Source organism: Spermophilus citellus (genome assembly GCF_964194105.1).
Source record: "Spermophilus citellus genome assembly, chromosome: 7".
NCBI classification, from domain to species: domain Eukaryota; kingdom Metazoa; phylum Chordata; class Mammalia; order Rodentia; family Sciuridae; genus Spermophilus; species Spermophilus citellus.
The window spans coordinates 114,261,305-114,282,181 of NC_138188.1; the positions used below are offsets into that span (position 1 = coordinate 114,261,305).

Below are 20,877 nucleotides of genomic sequence, written 5' to 3' on the forward strand. Positions count from 1 at the left end.
GGCTTCCTCTGAGCCTGGTGGGAAAGAATTCTGTGGCGGAGTAATGATGTCAGCCATGGTTTCAGGAGAAAGGGAGGAGGAGCAGCTCAACTGTGCATATTAGTCAAGAAGACACTATGTCTCCTAGGATGATTCGATGATGTATTTTCCCCAACTTATATACTGTGCTTTCTTCACATTTCTCATCTAAGTGTTTATAACGAATTTTAGTCTTAAGATTCCTTTAAAATGTTTGTTTCTTCATGTGGAATTCAAGATTAATTTTTGTAAGAAAACCCAAAACAAATACAGAAATTCCTGTGTGGGAATTAGGGAAGTTGCTAAAAAACTCAGTTTTGATCTTCCCATCAACAAAGCAGTGTTTCAGCAAGAGACTTACTTGAAATTCCTGAGCTGCTGACCTATTAAATCGAAATATCCAGGATAATATCAAGAATCTGCATTTCTAGCCATTTTCTATCAGGTGATGGTCAGACAATCTGAAGGCTAAAGCACTGTTGTTATCAGGGGAATCTAATGAAGTTGAATTTGCACACCAAGATCCCAAATACATGTTTTTATTCATTTATTAATGTTGTCATCAGCTGAACATATTTATTCACTCTTTTCATGCTATTAGGTGCATATATAATACAATTTTATGTGGAGATTTGTATATTTATTAAGTTTTTAATTGAAATAGAATCTTACTATGCACATTAATTTGCATCTTTAATTTTCACTTTATTGTATGTATAATGGCAATTTACCAAGCAAATAAATAATTGTAACTCATGTTTAAAAGTATTGCTATGATATCTTAAGGAATATCATAATCTGCTTGCTATTTTTATGTATGTAAAATAATATCATTTCTCCAATTTTTGCCAACACAAATAATGTTGAATTAAACATAACTACAATACAGTCCTGTGCTTACATATTATGAGTGTTTGGAATTTTTTTAACATAGGAGCCAAAAGCCAAATTATTGGATCAAAGGATACATATAATTTGAATTTTAATAGATTCTGCTATATATTTCTCATGAAATGAAATAATTTCTTCTCTCCCGCAACACAAAAGAGTATCATTTTCCAGATCCTCATTTTCCGGATCCTCATCAGCATTGGGTGTTATATGTTGATATTTGAAAAGTTCTATTTAATGTTTTTAAATATACTTTGCCCTGATTACCAGTGAAAGTAGACACACTTCCATTTGAGTTTTGCACTTTTTATTTTATATTAATAGACTCTTTATGTCCATCATATGTGTGAATAAGTTTTATTTTTAGTCTATCTTTTCACTCTTGACCTTGACTCTTACCCTTACCATATGTTAGAAATTATGTAGTCACGTGTATTTCTTGTTTCCTTTATGGGTTCTGGTTTTCTTGTTTTGCACATAAAGATCTTCCTTTTGTAAGTTAGGTCATTTCTGTTCTTTTCATTTGCAATTTGCTTAATATTTATTTTTAAATCCTAATGGAATTTAAACATTCAGGTCCTGCATCTTAGCAAAAATCTCTAAATTCCTTTGCCCAAAATAGTGACTGACATGGGAACTTCAGACTTGATGGCAAAGGATTTCTTCAAAAAGAAGAAAAGGAATTAGAAGACAAGAGCTAATCCTATTAGTAACTGGTATTTTTTTTTTTAAGCTTACCTGACCCAACCTGTAAGGCATCTTTTAAAACCATATAAAACAAGCCAGTTTCCTGAAACTGTATCCTTGCAGTTTAAATCACAAAGCCTCCATGATCACATCTATTTAGTATTTTAGAGTTTACAACAATACCCACATGTGTTTGTGCGGAGCAGGATAACATAATAAAGTGAGACACACGCAGGTGTCATACACTCCTACTACCTGATAGTAAAAGACATGGCAATCAGGAAGTGAGAGACTTGCTCACACACACTCCCTTATGCACAGGTTCCCTGACTCTGAATCAAGTACTGCCCACTGTCCTGTTGAGCACATTCTCAAAGTGACCCGAGGACTTGGTTGTAATGGTGGGAAGGAGGTTGGCAGGAATGCAGAAAGGAACATCTACTGCTATCTCCAAATCATTCTATCGACCTACATTGAAGTTCATCATGTAACAAAATTTAAAGACTTCGCTAAACCAACACAGGCTTTTAAAAATTGAAAGAAGAAAGGTGTTTGCAGAAGTACAAGAAGGTATCTTCCCGCACTTCTTCTAGACTCAGCTAATGGTACACAGTTTACCTAATCAAAGCCCAGGATCACTCTTGCAGCAGTTCCTTCCTGCCAAATTCCTTGCAGTTCTGAGTGCAAACCTTGGGACCCATCTGCATTTACATTGTGCTGTACCCACATGCCCTGTCACTGGGCTGTGCCATGGTAACTGCTAGATATATCTCTGAGTAGCTGGCCCCATAGTGCTTTGCCTTCAGTCATGACTGAGCTGGACTCAAGAGGCACCTGAGTCCTGGTTTCTCATCTCTGGAGAAAATCCAGCCACAGCTAATACAAGTGCATGCAGCAACAGATGCTGAATAATAATAGTATGCAAATTAGTCTTGGAAACTGATCCTAGTCCCGCTGAGGAGGAACTGGAGAAACCAGAGGGGGCCTAATGAAAATCAGGCACCGAGCTTTGCAATCATGGCAGGCATGACAGCATTTGCCTTCTCCTGGCTGGTTGGTTGTCATAGAAACCTGGGCTTGTAGAGCCTCTGAGTACATTAACTCAAAGAAGATGCCTGCATTATCTTACTTCAGTGTCATTGGGAGAAGTAGAATGATTCAGTTCTGTTAAATACATATTTGCTGAGAGCCTACTATGTGATAGACTCTGGGGGATGCAGAGATGAATACATAGCCCCTTTCTTCTGCAAACTGCCTGCCTTACTGGGGAGACCTGACAAGACAACAGGTAGTTGTGGTTAATACTCCAACACAGGTGGAGACACAGGGAACAGAACAATGCGTTCTTCCTGGGGATGGAAACTTATGGAGTGGAGGTGACATTTAAGTAGGAATTTATCTGAAGGATTAGAAAGAGTTCACTAGTAGAAAACTAGACTGAACATTCTAGGGAATAGCCTGAGCAAAGGCAGGCAAGCATGGCAGGTTACACAGAATGCTAAGTCTGATAAACAAATCCAGCTTTACAGCATAATGAGGTTTGAAAATTACAGTCAAGCATTATTAACTCATACTTCACCACTTGCAAATGTGTCAATTACCATCCTCTTCAGCTAGGCTGAAGTCATCATGGCATTGACTGAAAGAGTTTTCTGGGCAAAAAAATTAAGAAATTTGGAAATGAGGATATTTACCTTCTAATAGAAGAAAAAGCCCTTTCTTTTGAAGCACCGGAAGAATATACTCACCAGGAGATAATGCTTTAGAGTCAGATAAACCTGGGTTTGACCTTCAAGTTTAACAAGTAAACAATTATGGGGAAGTGACTTCAACATTTTTCAACCTCAGTTTTTTGCTTTTTGTTTTTGTTATTTATATGTATGTTGGAGACAACATTTTCATCATAAAATTATTTCAAAGATTAAAAAATATATATATTCCAAGTATTTACAGCAGTGCTTGATACATAGCAGCTGCTAAATGTTTCAACTATTTTAAAAATAATAACTTGAATTATTTATATACCTCATGTATTTCTTCTATGAGGTCTTGAGTGTTTCAGATAAATCTCTAACATATAAAACAAATCTGCCTCATACCATGTTTGATCTTGAAAGTAACTTGAAATTGGTCAAATTCAATGTTATTTGTTTACAAAGGAAACAACTAACTTATAAGGTGAAATTTCTTATGCACCATACATGGCTGGTTAGTGGGTGAGCCAGACCTACAGCTCAGGAATCTTGAGCAACTCCAATGTTCTTGCCACAGAATCAGAGCTGACTTTCTCACTCCTACCTGTCATTCAAAGGCATTCCTCAACAGTTAAGCCCCAGGAAGTTACCTTAGGACAATGGAATATGTATCCAACAGTATTATCACTTCTTCTACTCAATTGGTCCAAATTAGTGAAGTTTAGCTTTTATGCAAAACTGAAATAAATAATCAAATTTTCCATATAAATATTAACACTAAATGCATTATGTTCTCTGCAGGGGAAAGTTGTGTAATTTTGTGTAATGTTTGTCTTAGCCTGGTGACATTTCTGTAACATTTTTAAAAAGCACCAATGGAACAAATAAAGATAATTTAATAGCTAAAAAGAAAAATGTTTCATGTTTGAACTAGGTTAAGCTGCATTTGAGTACTGTCCACAGTATTCAAACCCTCTTCTACTTAGTGGCATCCAAGTCACTAACATTCATACCAATGCGGCAGTGCCTTCTGCAGCTGCTCAGCCCTGCTCAGCCATCTCTCCGGCTGATAGTGCCCCAATGGTCACTCTGGGGAAGTTGTGTGGATGAAATCCCCTCTCACTTCTGTCTTCCCATGCTCGCCATTATGCTAGGAGATGTTTAGAGATGTTGCTTCCATTACCCCAGGCTCCTTCCATTTCCTCCACATTTTACAGAGACCTATCTCAGTGAGTTCTACCTCAGGCAAGCCTTTCCAGCTAGTGGACTCTCACAACTTTCTTATTCTTCACTAACACATTTGAACCCTCAGCATAGTACTGAATACTATGCAAAGGGCTTTGTGAATATTGGTTTAAAACTGACAACAGCCCTAGAAAAACAGAGATGGCTATTCTTTCTCCTTTCAGATGAGCAAAAGGGAGTTGAACAGGTAAATAACTTTTAAGTGATAGCACCAGGATTCAAAATTGAGCCATATGACACCATGCTACAGACTCATCTGATATGAAAACCCCCCGTTTATAGCAGTGGGGGTGACTGTTCACTTTTGATCAAGCACAACTTAAATACTCATGGGCTTTTATAAGTGGAAATCTGCTTAGTGAACAACTTGAGCTTTGTTGTTTTACAGACAGGGGAGCCGAGGCTTAGAGTGGGAGGTAACCCATCCAGTCTCAGTCTTTCTCTTTTTACTTGTGCATTCTCAACATGTTGAAAAAGTCTTGCTTCCTTGGCATAGTCTTTTGAGGCAGTGGCTCTAAATCATTTTTCCAGGGAGGGAAATAGCATTATTTCTATTTCTATTTCATTCGAACTCCCAAGCGTGGTCACTTCTGCAAGGAGTGGGGCAGGTGGGGCAAGGGTTGGGGCAGGGCAGCTGAAGCATGGAGATTTTTGGCTGTGACAGCAGGTTGGCATTTGCGCTGTGGAGATCAGGTGGCTTTCAGGACGTGGACTGATACTGAAACTTTGACTTTACATTGATAGCAATCAGTGAAGCTGCACAACCTCGTGGAGGATCACAACAAAGTCCAAGTTACAATCCTTGTGAAAGACAAAGGTAGGTGATACTGTTCTGTTTCTTGGGCATGCTACTGTTTCAGGGTGGAATCTGACTCATTCATCCTTGATTACTTACTCGTCAAAGAGAAAAAGTCTTTACTGATTGAACTCAGGACTGGCACTAGGGTGAGAACAGAGCATCTAAGACATGAAATCCAAGGAAGCAAGGATGTACAAACACTAATCCTGCCTCTGCAGGGCTGGAGAGGGAGTGCCCTGTTAAACTGCAACCTGGGCTCCTCACTTGCCTTAGTCCTGATTGAACCATTCCTACTCAATTTCTGGGTTACTTCGAATTCCCTCTGTCCTCTATATTTCATTCATGTGGATATTACTGGAGAACCCTTTTAAGGTTCTTTTATATTCTTCAACTAGCCATCCCAAATACATCCCATCAAGTATTTCAAACTATCATCTGGAACCTAGACCTGCATAGGTTTTTTCGATGCTGGCTGGACACTGGCATTTACTCTGAGTTGGTCTGGGTCGGGTAGCCAAGGCTCTCTGCAAGGAGTGAAGAGCTACACCCAAAGCAGCAGAAGCTCTCTAGATAATTTTCCTAAGGCCCTAATCCAAGGAGAGAAGGCTTGCCACGGGAGGGGGAGGGGGGGCGGAGAAAGCAAACAACAGCCGAAGGATCTTTCTTCATTGACAAGTGCTCTTGAATATTCCCTGTGGGCCAAGCACTGACTAAGTACTAGGATCCAAATGGGATCTTGTTGTTGAACTAATCCTTTGCTACATTCCAGGAACCAATTCCCTAATTCTGGTTTTCTTAGAAGTTTCAGTTGAGTGGAAGGTAGGATAGCTCTTGGCAAACAGGTCAGTAAGGATTCTTGGTTACTTTAATTCATAAGTAAAACTAAGAAAACTTTGTTCTTATATAGGTTTGCAGGAGCTGGAATCTCGCCTCTTGGTTCCCGGAGATATTCTTATTCTTCCAGGAAAATTATCATTGCCTTGTGATGCTGTTTTGATCGATGGGAGCTGTGTGGTGAACGAGGGCATGCTCACAGGTAGGCACCTTGCCTCAAGCTAGTCGTCCCTGTCCAACAGCTAGGCCAACACTTAGCAAATCAGATCACCATACATCTTCCCTGCCCCAGGCTCCATCTCCACATTGACAGATAAGGGAGATAAATTTGGCCTTTTCATTCAAATAGAGGCACAAAACACTCCAACAGGCTGTGTTGAACAATGAGAAGAACTAAGTCACTGTAAATACAAAATATTTAATACCATATGTATTAAATGAAGAAACACTTAATATCGTATGTCATTAATTGCCTGATGGGTGGGGTGAACAGGGTGAATAAAGAGAGGCTTCAGTAGGTGAACAGGTTGAAAGACAATCTGTTCATAAATATGAGACTGGCTCATGCCCATATTCAAGCAAAACACAACCCACAAAACCCAGCAATGCCCACAATTGGAAGGGCATAAAGATATTTTTTCTAGTCTTGCATTGTACGGATGGAAAACTACTTCCAGGTTTCAACGGAAAGTTTTAGTTGAACCTTAAGGTAGAAACAGTACAACAGCTCTGTTCTCCTTTGGACTCATAATTTCAGTTGATCTCACTGTACAGAAAGCTCTAGTTTTCGTTTACAGTTCATTAGGTTTACTCATTTGTATAATTAGTAAGGCACTATTTATAAAATATTCTTCAGTTCGAAAAATTGTTGTCATAAGAGATGCTATAAAACAACACAAACATAGAAACTACTTTTCTTTTGTGCTTGCAGATTGTTAAGCTTTTCTATGTCCAAATGGTGTAAAGACAGGGAGGAAAAACCTTAATACAACCTAAATGTAATGGAAGTTCATTATCCCTAAATTGTTCCACATAAGCAGATTTCACATTAAAAATGAGTCTGCTTAATTTAAAATTGAGACAAGAAAATGTAGTAAACATAAATATGTTTGGTATAATTACAAAATACCCCTTTAATGTGTTGAAATCTAACTGCCTTATAATGACAGTGATGAGGATTTGCATACTGATCATATCTTTTATCCAGAATGTTGCCATAGTACCCAACACGAAAACCTCAAGCTCAACAAAAACTGTCCTTCTCCCTCCAATGCAGCCGCTGTCTCCCAGCTGCTTGTGAGGCAGAATGGCCGCTCTCACTGGCAACAGAAAGGCTGTGCCCTTGGTCTGTTCTTTCTCCTCTCCCTGACTGGACTGTACAGTGCTGCCCTTGATTCTCAGGAAAACTCAGAGAGTTCCAGAGAATTAGAAGTGGTGAACAATGCTGCCTTTCAAGAAATGGGTAAAATCGACCTAAAATGACCTAAAATGATAAGTGGCTTTTTCTAATGTTCATTCTGGGAAAAATTAAGGGGCCAGTATTACTATCTATCTATGTAACCTAAGTACCGTAAAAGGCAACTAAGGTGACAGACACATGAAATGGAGACATATATACATCTTTCTCATTAATTTCTTCACAAACTTTTAAGCCTCAGCATGCTCTAAATACTTTTTATACAGCCTACACCCCACCTCCCACCATGTACATATTTGTGCAAAGGATCCTGTTTGAACAGTCAGAAGATTAGGGTTAGATTACTGAAACTACAATTGTGTTCCTAGGGTATTTGTCCACAAATGCGATTCAGATTCTGGTGGGGGAAAAAAAAAACATGAAAATCTTTATTGATGTAATAATAAATATGGCAAATACTCTTAGCATCGCTATTGCAACATATTTTATAAATAACTTTTACATCTCACTTCTTTGTGGCACAAAACAGATTAGATTGGGAGTTATTATCATACCACTTTACAAGTAGAATAATTGGAATTGGAGGTGGCCTTTGTTCCTGAACACAAGGACGGTGGGAGGGAGGAAGATGATCCACAGTGGGTACAGCTGCCCTCTCCTTGTCAGGTCCCATCTCCTTTGACTCTTGTTTTCCCACCTACTGCACCTCCCCCAGGGGGGGGGCTCTTCCTCCTCGCCATCTGGCCTCTCCTGTTGCCACAAACTCAGCTATGCAGGATATTCAACTGTATCTTACACCTACATTTAATTGTACTGTTGGCTTCAAATGTTGCCATTCTTGAAAGCGTCAGGTGTGAATTACCTGGCATGAGCCAGTCGTCCCCATAGGTTAGCGGTCCTCCTGACCCTTATCTGTCTACCCAGAGTTGTATAGTGTGCGGGTGGGTGTGGTCTAGAGCAGGTCTTCTTCCTAGTCTACCCTGAACCTGGGAGTCTGATGGAGGCTTGCCTACCTGGAAAGGGAGGCAGACCCAGATGCCAGTTAGTTTCCACAAAGTTAGTGCAGGTCCCTTTTCTTAGGGACATGTGACATGTAAGTCTCTTTTTAATTTGATTTACTTCCACCTATACGTGCTAGATTCTATATGTTTTATCTATTCCAATTTACATAGAAATGCAGTTGAGGGAAGGCATGGTGAACAAAAAAGATTTGTTTTCACTCTCAGGCAGTCCCTAAAATTCATGATCAAATTTATGACTGACTTTTAAAACTCAAAAACCAGTGATTACCTCCCTGGTCCTTTTTTTCTGCCTCCTTTTCTGAGGGAATGGATCCCCTTTAGTATCCAGCTCCCTTGGAAGGAGAGGAATCAAGAATCAAAAGTGAATATCATGGGAAGGAGAATCTATTAACACTTTGAATTCTTCTCATCATAGCTCATTTGTTTTGCTCTCATTTGTATTGGGTTCTGTACTAACTTTTTACATCAGTTACTTCCTCCAAATCAGATCACCATACATCTACCCTGCCCCAGGCTCCATGCTATGACATTGACAGATAAGGGAGATAAATCTGGCCTTTTCATTCAAATAGAAGCACAAAACACTCCAGCAGGCTGTGTTGATCAATGAGAAGAACTAAGTGACTGTGACCCAGATTAGGTAAATAATCTGCCTGTAGTCACAGAGCTTACAAGTGGTGCAGGTGAGATTTGGATTCATTTGGTTATACATTCATTCACTTACTTCACAAATGTTTATTAATGAGCAGTGAACAGGCAGATAAGATTTCTTTCCTTAAGGAGGTAACATCTTGGTGGAAAAAATAGAAAGCATGAAAGTACACACATGATATAAATTCCCAACAAGTATGTTTTATGAAGAAAATAAAACACCTAAATCCAGGCATTTTGTCCCCAGAGCCTATGCTTATAAGCAGTGCTTCCTCCTTCTCTTAGAAATACCTGTGTGGGAGAGGGTGGCATTCACTCTGCCACATCTCTTGCCCTCTCCCTCCATTCATTAAATTACTCTTGTTTACAAATTTAAAACTTGCACAGGAAGTGTGCCGGGACCCAGGAGTTCCCTCAGTGTTTGCATATTGCCGTCCTGCCAGATTAGCTTCTCACCAGTCCATAGGTTAGATGGTTCCCTCTCTTCCTTTCTTTCCCCCTCTCCCTTGCTCTTGCTTATTCATCCTGTGTTTAATGCAAGTTAAGAGATGCCTGCTCTGTGCCAGGCTCTGTGTTGTGTGCTGAAGTTACCAAGATGAATGGGAAATGGTTCCTGTTCTCAAATTGCTAAAAGTCAAATGGTTGCAGATATGTTAATAAACAAGGACATAGTTGTTTCCAATATGTCATCAAATGCAGGCACCTGGCTTCTTGGGGACAGGGGAGAGTATCTCCTTTTGACTGCATGAGGGGTCTCCAGATGCTGGGAGCCAATTCTACAGTTAACAGGGAGCAATGCTGGCGCTTCCTTCTGAAATCTTGTTTTAGACTCTTTAGTCTCCCAATCTTTTGTAGGTGAATCCTTCTTTTGTGTGTGTGTGTGTGGGAGGAGTGTTCCCAAGAAAGACTAAATCATTAGATTTCTTATTAATGTAGGAATAATATGAAAGAGACTTGGAGATCATTTCTGTGTAATATCATCAGATTTGAGCTTCTATCTGGAACACATCATTGCCAGATGGCTTTCATCTTTGATTGATCAATACCTGCCTGCCTCCAATTTCATTGGCTGTATGTGTGTGGGAAACTGTTCACTAGTACTGTATTAACCAAAGTATCTATTGTGGATGAATATTCTTGAAGCCAAGGCAGAAAAGCCTTGGCAAGTATTTGCCTGTTATAAAGGCTGATTTCAAAAAACAATGTGGTACAAGGATTTGGAGACATGTCAAAAGGTTCTGTCTCTTTTACAAAGTCATGTAGAATGCAATTGGCAAATGCACACAACAGATGTATATCATAATTGTTTTTTTTTTTTAAAAAATGGTATGGGGAGATGCTATCCAAGATTACTAATAAAGAAATTTATAGTTTTTTATACCTTATTATGTAAATATGTACCAGGGTAGGAAACTAGTTTTTTGGGGAAAAAACTAGTTTTTTGAAAAAACTAATTAAAAAACAATAATAGAAAAACAATAAAGGCCTGAGTAATTGCCTTTATTTAATTCATCCATGCATTTAACAAAAATATATATTTGAACCTATTATATACTACCAGGGAAAATGAGGAGCATATAAAGTTATATATGTCAAAGTCTTACCCTTGGTTATTACCTAGAAAGAGAGATAAGACCCAAATTTGTATAACTATAATCAATATAATACTATTTCCAAATTGGAAATATGACATATTATCTTGCTCATTGAACATTTAGCAAAAGACTGATGGAATTTTAAATTCACTTTAGTGCTCTTTAAATCTGGGAGCCAGGAAGTGTTATTAACATTTTTATTTTGTCTCTGAAATTTATCATTTTTGAACTCTGAGCTAAATTTATTTTTTACCTTAAGTATCTTGTCTTGCAGCCATCAAGGAAAGGGAGATAATTGGTACCAGCAAAGAATGGGAGTCAATAAAGGGAAATGAAAGGGCCTTGTTCAGCTGGAGCATGGATGAGGAGAACCGGCCAACAGTGCCTGAATAATGCTGGGCTTTGACAAGCTAGGAAGAGGGTTTGGGCTTTATTTAGTAGTGGCAGAGGAAAAAACTAAGGGTTTTTGGGGAAAAATGGAATAATAATAAAAAGGAGGGTTTGATAGAATTTACTGGAAATGGTGTAGGAGGACCTCTATTTTCTGGCCTGGCTCCCCGAGCTTTAGGAGGGCAGAATGTCTGTCTTGTATATCGCTATGTTCCTAGCATTCAACACAGTTCCTGGCACAGCGTACACACTTACAAAATATTTGTTGACTGATTAGGTAAAAGAATGGATGAATGAATAAATGAAGGAATGAAAGGCAAATATATCTGTGTGTTTTACGACTCCTCTATCCCTTGTAGTGGTTCTGGGCTTGCTGAACATTTGGAGAATGATAAGTACAACTCAGTCAACATAGGTTTCTTTAAAAATCATGAGGACAAACCACACAGACCAGGTAGAGGAAGACAGGCAGATCTTAAGTAACTATTTGAAATCCAATCAAGTCTGCCATTGCTTGTACCACCAGCATCCCTAAGAACTGTTATCTGACTCATGGGAGGGGTGTTAGGACACCGATAAGTTGTGGTTGGCTCATTTCCTGAAACTGGCAAGTAACAGTTTTAAATACTGTTGTGGTTTTACGTAGAATCAACAAAATACTATCTTCCTTAGGAGAAAGTATACCTGTCACAAAGACACCACTGCCTGGAACGGAGAACACCATGCCTTGGAAATGCCACAGCTTGGAGGACTATCGGAAACACGTGCTCTTCTGTGGGACAGAAGTTATCCAGGTCAAGCCCTCTGGGCAGGGACCCATAAGAGCAGTCGTTTTGCAGACAGGTTAGTGGATTCCACTCTTGTCACTGTAGTCTATACCTGGAGGTGAGCAGAATAAGAACAGGGAAGGTTTGTTTAGGATTTGGGAGTTTACCACATTCTAGTAATAACAGTCACGCTCTTTTCTATCAAGATCCCCTTTTCTAAATCGCCACTGTCTTATTTTTCGTTAAACCCCTTGTGTGTGACGAAAGATACACACAGTTAATGCATATTTCCTTCAAGGCCAAACTATATTCTTGCACTGACTTATGTCCATAGGCTTCTTCTCTTTTCCATCCATATTATGAGCACTTGCCCAAAAAAAAAAAAAAAATGTGTCAACCGTAATGACTGTCAAGTCTTTTTTCCTTTAAAGGGGTTGCTTGTGAGGCTGTACATCAGACTCCCTGCTGGCTACCTCCACCTGCACACTCTACAGACTCTTCAAAATCAAGCATCAAAATGTGAACTTATCCTCCTGCACTGCCTCTCTGTTAACAGCCTCTCCATCAAGCTAATCTCTTAATGGCATCTTTAGCTCCTTACTTTCCTTCATTCCAAAAGGGCACCAGTGATTCCACTATGGCCTCAGAGGGCTGTCCCTCTTTCCTGAGTCCTGTACCTGCCTCTTCATTCCCATAGTCACTGTTTAGTGCAGGCTTTCATCGCACCACGTTATACTTTATTATAAGAAAAATAGTCTGGACTCTTCACTTTCAACTTTTGCCCCAATCTTTCTCTGATCTTGAACTCAAATCACACTTCAAACAAAATATTCTACAATAGCCCAGGCATATCACACCTAAAGTTTTGCATGCCTAGCCACATGAGCTTCAAACTTTCACATGCCATTCACAACCAATGCCTTTCACGACCTGGTCCCAACTCTTGGTCCTTAACCCTGACCTGTGTTTCTGTCACCTCACATATTCATGCACACAAAGCATGCCTTGCACTTTGAAGCCAATATGCTTTAGTTTGATGTTTTATTCAATTGTTTTGGATGAATTAGGTTTTTTTTTTTTTAAGTTAAAACATGACTTTGAGTTTTCTACTAAAACTAGCTAGTGGGTTTTAGAGCATCCTCAGCCTGCTGTCTAAACAAAAACAAATGGTTAAAGACCATGGAAACCACCATAAAGTACTGTAAAATTCTTCAAAGCAAGTTAGAGAAGTCTACTCCCATTCTCCAAAGGTAACAAAGCCATGTTTAAAGAGACCAGGTGTCCATGTAGCAGTGGAGATAAAGCAAATTTTGTACTTAAAATACTGGTGTTCCTGTCTAGACTATATAATAGTTAATCATTTTAGCCACTAATTCAGATATTAATGGGTATTTGCCATGTGCTATGCACTGAGGGCTAAAGAAATAATTTGTGAGCTACATCTTTCCCAGAAGGAAGGTCATGATTCTCTGTTGTAGGAGACAGATTAACTTATAGTTAACTAAAACATGCAGTGATAATGGGTGTCATATGACCAAGTGTTGCAGGGACCCCAAAGAGTGAGATATATTATTCTTGGTATGAATTATGAGAATAGAATTCTGGAAACACTTCTATGATGAGGTGGCATTTTAACATAGCTGATAGGATGGGGACGGTTTAGTCAACCACATCAGAGCTATTAAAATAGTCTGATTTGTGTTTACAAAATACAAAAAAATATACAAGGCGTCTTCTAAAATCAGTAAATAGTTGGGATCAGTCCAGCAAGATAGGAGTAAATCAAATTGAAGGTGACCTCAAATCCATGCCTAGAAAATTTAATTTTGTTCTAAGAAAGTGGTAATATTTGGAGCAAAAGAATGATATGATTAAAGGCAGATGCATATGCATATATATATTAGGATATTACTTGCACTTTCCTTTTTTCTTAATTCTCAATTTTTTGAATATATTTTCAACACATGTCTGCTTTAAAGTGTCTTTCTGCAGCATCTCATTTTCTCTAGTTAACACATTCTTCAGTTCCTTAGTCGGGTTTTTCTCAGCCCTCATGCAGAATGGGGAGCTGCACTGCAGGAGCCATGGAAACACTGATTCCCAGAACAATAGAAATGGAGCAGGCCTCAGTGAAGGCCACTGACTGCTCTGCTGACTCGTAACAAGGAAAGCAAATACAGTGTGAGGTCAGAGCAATGCTGCTCTCATTCCAAGCTCTTCTACTTTCGGTTTGGAAAGTGTATTCAAGGGCCTTACTCCATCTGTGATTGTCTCCATGTAGGTTACAATACAGCAAAAGGGGATTTGGTGAGATCCATCCTCTACCCCCGGCCTCTGAACTTCAAACTGTACAGCGATGCCTTCAAGTTCCTTGTGTTCCTGGCCTGTCTTGGGGTTGTAGGATTTTTCTACGCCCTAGGAATATATATGTACCATGAAGTAAGTACTGGGGGGTAAGGTTTTTCAGTAGCTTAGCTTTTTTAACAGCTTGGCCTAACACAAGAAATTTAGGTTAGTTTGCTTCTTGGTTCTATCATTCTGTAAGTCGGCTCTGTATTTACACTGTTTAATATGAGAACAGAGAGCCACCTGTACTTATGGAGCACTTAAAATATAGCTAATATAAATGAGGAAATGAAATTTCAATTTATTTCATTGTAATTAATTTAAGTTAAATAGCTGTATATGGTTAGTGGCCATCTAATCATATTGGATAGTGCAGTTATGAAAAGTTGCCAAGGGGTCCCTCCCAATGTGACATGTGTAACATCCAAGCCCAAAGAGCCTTAAAGGAAATACACATTTCTCAAGTCTGATAAAATGAGAGAGATTTTGTCAATCAGGTCAGAGAGCAGGAAGGGCACACTAATTTGAGTGAGCAAAAAAAAAAAAAAAAGAAAGGATGCACAAGGGTCTTCTAGAACCAGCCATCAGATAAGAGAGAAATCTAGCAAGGTAGTAGATTTAATTGAAAAGGATCTTAGACTTTTTCCTGACGTATTTGAAAGTATCCCCAGTAATCCCCAATACTTATGTGTTTTGCTTGGGCTCTTAAATTAAGCATTTAATTTTATAGCACTGATAACTCCTGGGATTCCTTCAAGCTGCAGAGTATCAGGTTTCATTTGGATGCTTCTCTTCCTAGGTGTGGTCAGGAGGGCAGGTTGTCACTTATGATCCTGAGGTCCTTTCTGGTCCTCAGAGTCTGGTTCCGTTGTGTACCAAACAGTCTCTATATAGACATGCCGGGTGGGATCATAAGCATATAGGTGGGTAGGAAGAAGATGTAAATAAAGCATCCAAACGCAGGTGCAAAACTCAGCTTGAATGACCTCATTACGGTATCCAAAGTGGTGTCATCAGTAAATTCTACATGTTTGTGGAGTGGAGTCGGGGCCAGGGAATGAATATTGGTGGGCAAAGACATAACCAGAGTTTCCAGGTAATGTTCATACTCAAACTTAACCTCTGCATAGTCATTTCAATTGGGGGAAAAAAAAGCCTCCAGGAAACATTTCTAGGACAAGGGATAGCAGGGAAGGCCACTTTACTACACTTTACTAGTAGAATGGAGCCTGAGAAGAACTAGGTGGATGGAATGTCAAGGCCACTGGGTCTAGGATGTGAGGCAGTGTGCTAGTTCCAGCTGGGAACAAGAACATTGAGCCGAAATACAAAATCAAAGCCCTGGTACAGACAGAGAATGGAGGTTTCCTAGCAACACTCAACATCCAGTACCTCCAGAGCAGCAAACTAAACCCCAGACCTTGTCTTTTTATGGGTCTGAACCTGGCCCCTGTTATAGGCTGCTCTGATTCAGGATTAAGCAAGCTGAGTTCTCAGGGTCAAAACTAGCGTATATATATAGCTGGTGAAAGCAGTCATTGTGAGGATAATTAAATAATGTACCGAGCCTAACACAGTGCCTGCCCCAGGGAGAGCAAGCTCATTTTAATTCTGCTTCCCTATAGCTAATAATATGCTCAGATCTTGGCAGAGCCCTAAGGGAGACCCTTACTAATTCACCGCTCCTTCACCATTCTCCACTGGGCCCCTCCTTTGTATCAGATCCTGTGCTGGGTCAACAATCAAGCTGCTGCATGAAATGTAACCAGAGACTAGTCCTGGTGTCCTGGGAGCCCAAGGGGCCATGGAGGTCTGATGAGCAGAGAAGGTGGGCGCCTGGGTGCAGGGGATGTTAGGAGAAAACCAAGACTTGGAATAAGGATTGACGTTCTCCTTTGTTCTGTAGTGAGAGATAATGTGTCCATATTTTTAGGGACAGCAAAAAGAATACTAGCCCCCAGAGAACTGACTCTAGGAAGGTTCTGAGCCAAAGTCTCCAGGGCCCCCATGCTGTTGTAGGAGGCAGTTGTTAAGAAGGTGCTGTCCTACCGTGCTGGGCTAACTGTGTGGATGTCTTTACCTTCCTAGATCCCACCAAGAGACACTGCCATCATGGCCCTGATCCTCCTCACGGTGACTGTCCCTCCCGTGCTGCCCGCTGCCCTGACCATAGGCATCGTGTATGCCCAGAAGAGACTGAAGAAAAAGAAAATCTTCTGTATCTCTCCACAGAGAATCAACATGTGTGGGCAAATAAACCTCGTGTGCTTTGACAAAGTAAGACCCAAACTTCCCAGGTTGAGGGTTGATGGTTATGAGGATAGCAGAGCTGCAGAGTGGTCAGGGGAAATGGTCTTCTAGGGAGAACACTGAGGCCAGAGGAGACCACACGGTGAGCTAGAATGAGATCACCTTCTGGCCGCTACTCCAGTGACTCTAAAGGTTGCAGTTTAGTCATCACATCATGAAATTTTTCCCTGTGAAACTTAAATGTTTTTTGGTGCCGTGTGTGTGTGTGTGTGTGTGTGTGTGTGTGTGTGTGTGTTTTAATCTTTTACTCTGATAACTTCCCTGATGGACTTTTTCAGGCAAAAATGTAAGAAACATTTCTGTTTCTTGAAGTGCTTTGTCTATAGCTCAAGTAACAATTCCTCTTTGTCCTCTGCTTTTTGTAAGGAAAGAGAGGGCATGGACGGTGGCCTGTGTCTAGATATTTCTGCCATTCTTCTCTCCTGTGCTCCTTAGGGATCAGGGCTCCAGGCTAGGGCAGGTGGTCTCCGTGCTTAGGGGCCTGGAAAGGTGGCAGAGGGGGAGTATGTGCCAGATGGGAACACTGCTACTCAGGGGCAGGTCCCTAGACCTTCTTTTCTTTGGAGACTTGAGGAACTTCAGCACCAGCTGCCCACTAGTTCAGATCCTGACCTCAGTATTGCCAGGAAACTTGGTTTGTGTAGTACAGTGGGCCTGGGCTTGTCCATCCCTGTCTTTAGTTCATTTGCATTTAGATAATTGATCAAGGCTTTGGCCATGCTTCATTAAACCACCAATGCTGTCCACGGTGCTGGTTGAGAGTTCTATTAAAGAGAGATAGACCTAGGTCTTGAGAAGCTCAGGGAGTGTAGACAACGATTATGTTGTGTGATGTGTGCTTGGTGAAGGTCTGAGCAAAGTGTCGGGCATGATGAAGTAGGTCCAGAGTCAGAGGTAAGTTGTTAAGAGCACAAGGGTGTGGGGGGCAGAAACATTCCAGAACAGAGGACAGTAGGCTGTTTGGAGAGAACAGCACTGGGGGCTGACACGGCAAGCTGAGGGGCGGGGCCTCATCTGGAAGGAGAATGGGAGTCCTTATCATTTTTTTTTTTAGAAGATGAGTGACATTTCTATAGGTACTTTATTTATTCCATCTGAAGGAATTGGTGAGAAGAGATGGAAGAAGACATTTGGTATTTGTTTTTTAGGGATTGGCTAGCTTCACTAAGCATAATCTGCTCTAGTGCCAGTAGGGGATAGGAAAGGTAGCAGAATACAACAATTACTAATAGGGCATTATGTAAAATTGTGGATGTGTAACCGACGTGATTCTGCAATCTGCATTTGGGGTAAAATTGGGGGTTCATAACCCACTTCAATCTAATGTATGAAATATGATATGTCAAGAGCTTTGTAATGTTGTGAACAACCAATAAAAAAAAAGATAAAAAAAAAAGAAGAGATGGAAGAAGAGAGATAGGACAGAGGAGGAGGCCACCTGTGAACAACTGAAGAAAGAGATCATTCCTTGTTCTAGACAATGAGAGTAAAAATAGAGAGTTGAAAATAAACTGGAAAAGCCCCAGGAGACCTGACCCGTGTATCGCTTTAGATTATTTTAGTTCCCTATCTCTTTGTGTATCATTTGACAAAGGAAGTCCTCAATTGCCATCAGTCAGAACCCTTAGGGTTAATTTATCAGCAGCTTCATTTGGGATTTGGGGCCAGATAACAACTCCTTGGAAGTTTTCTAACAGGGATTCCCATTACTTACCCACCAGCCTCACTAGTGTCTAGAATACAGGAGGACCACTGGTAAAATGTGTGCATTATATATTCATTCATTTCAATGGCCATTTTTTCCCAAAGCTGTTCATTTTACTTCCTGTATAAAACTCCTTCCTTTTCATCCTCCTGTCATCTGCTAGTCTGTCTGGGGGACTGCTCCCAGGCTTACTTGGCCAAATTCCATATGGCATGACAGCATGCTGTAGTGCAAAGACCTCCCAAGTGGGAATTGGCAAAATGAGAAATATAATCCTGGATGGGATACCAAGTTTCTGCATGGCCTTTTTTTAGATAGAAGGATTGAACTAGAATTGTTGCCAAGATATTTTTTTTCCAAATTTTACATTATAAAACTCTATCAACGTGATGTTGAAATAAACACGCTTTACAATGAATTGAATTTTCAACCAGTGTTATTTCAACTTAGAAGATACCTATCACTGGGCCTCTGTGTATATACGTCCCAGAAGATACCTATCACTGGGCCTCTGTGTATATACGTCCCCATATATATTTCTATTTTTATTGGTTTGTTAGAAGTTCTCTAAGACAAGGTTCTTTTCTTTTTGTCCAATTTATCCCAAGCCTGGGCTTATATTCATGCTAACAGTGCTTTTGCTTTGTTTTTTGTTTGTTTGTTTTTCCTATCTTATTCCTTTTAGAAATTCAAATATAATTGAGCTTTCTATTTATTATTAGCTTATTGTAAAAGGGTCATTTTCACATAGAGAAGCAGCACAGTCTCATTTCAGTCTTGCTTCAGCACTATCTGTTTTCATGTTCAAAATATTAATGTTTAAAAACATAATCTAGTCATCAGGAAAACATTTCGGTTTGAATTAACTTGCTAACTCTTTGAAATTGAACAACCCAAGGGGATTTGGAAAACAAACACACAGGTTGGGCCTTTGTAAAATGCAGGAGGGAAATGAAGCAAGTAACTGGTCTTGAAAAGTTTGTTTTTGTTTCAAGGAATAACTCAATCAAGTTAGCTCTTTTGTGGAATCCAAATGAACGAGTGAAATAAAGATTCCTAATTTTTTAATTTGAAACCTCAGAAAGGGCTTTGTCTTTCCCCATGTCCCGTAGAATCTGCTTTACATTTCTAGTGGTGGAAGACTCCAGAAGGGCTGCTTCTGGTTCTGCCACTCCAACGTACAGGACACTGTCCCTTTAGGCTGTTCATTTCATCTTTAATCTATCTCTGCCCTTCTGCTCAGTTTAAGAATGAAAAGCATCATAAGCCCTTCTCAGTAAACCATTATGTTAATGTGATGTGCTTGAATGATAACAGATATCATTTTGATAGGAAACTACAAAATTCAGTGTCTTATGCAGAGATGACATTAAGAACTTCATGTCAGAGGCCCAGAACTCAGTGCTGAAATAGGATATTCTGCAGTGCCTGGAAATGCTTTGCTCTGCTTTGGAAGTGCCAAAGCAGCTGTGGGGCGCTGCACTCTGTCTGAGTGTTAAGCAGGACTGATGCTGTTAGCCGACTGCAGCAAGACACCAGGGTCTGTAATTAATGAATGACTGAACAACAAAAATATTAAGTACTGTGACAGAACTCGGTTCCATTTTGCTTTCTCTGTTACATTATATGACAAACACTTTCCTATAGTACTGCAAATCATATCTCCTGAGCCTTTTCCTCTTGTTCTCACAATAAAACCCATTCATGGACATTAATTAATATCTATTATTAGCACTTAGTTTCTCTCTGTAGTTTCAAAGCCCTTTACCAACATTTCATTATCAATCTGGACAGTCACTGTCACCCATATTTTTAGAAAATTACTGTGAACCAGATGGCAAATTGTGAACTAAACAGTCTTGGAAAGAAAGAAAAAAGAAATCTTGAGCTCTGCTTTGGAAAGACAGCAGATGCCAACTGAAGAGTCAAACTCACACTGGTTCTTGTTGGATTTTCACTTACTGAGCTTCTCCAATAACAACAGCAATAGACACAACAACAAACAAAACCAAAACAAAGCACTTGTATTTTATCATCATAGTAACTTGAATCACCTGATTATCAACATAGTCTTAAGGATTCATATGTCAGCATATTTTAAAATTTGACACTTATAAAGGATTTGGACAATTGAATCTGTGATAATTTCTTGGAAGCTTCAGTTTCATTTAAATAATTAAATAATTAAATAATTAAATGCTTTAAATCTTACACTAATACCAATTTTAATTTTTTTTTCAGACAGGCACTCTTACGGAAGATGGGCTGGACCTCTGGGGGACTGTTCCTACTGCCAACAACTGGTAGGTCTCTTAAAAGAAGATGAAATGTGATGGTGTGCTTGCCTTGGTGGTACTCAAATCCATCCTTCCAGTATTGAAGGATGAGAATCACATCAAATATATATAGTAATGGGCTGGAATCAGCTCCCAATTTTTCTGACTTGTTTAATTGAGTGAGTCCTAAATTCTGATCCAGACCGGGAAAGCAGGTCTTCAAATTCCAC

General features: G+C 39.8%; 1 protein-coding gene across 1 annotated transcript in view; it reads left to right on the forward strand.

Moving 5' to 3' along the window:
* Positions 1 to 20,877, forward strand: part of ATP13A5 (ATPase 13A5) — a gene marked incomplete at its 5' end in the record, with an annotated part of 107,813 nt that overhangs the window by 35,113 nt on the left and 51,823 nt on the right. The window contains 6 exons of the mRNA XM_081302842.1: positions 5,280 to 5,352; positions 6,242 to 6,370; positions 11,916 to 12,086; positions 14,292 to 14,449; positions 16,445 to 16,633; positions 20,613 to 20,674. Coding sequence (XP_081158968.1) covers positions 5,280 to 5,352; positions 6,242 to 6,370; positions 11,916 to 12,086; positions 14,292 to 14,449; positions 16,445 to 16,633; positions 20,613 to 20,674 — 782 coding nt within the window. The remainder of the gene's footprint in view (positions 1 to 5,279; positions 5,353 to 6,241; positions 6,371 to 11,915; positions 12,087 to 14,291; positions 14,450 to 16,444; positions 16,634 to 20,612; positions 20,675 to 20,877) is intronic.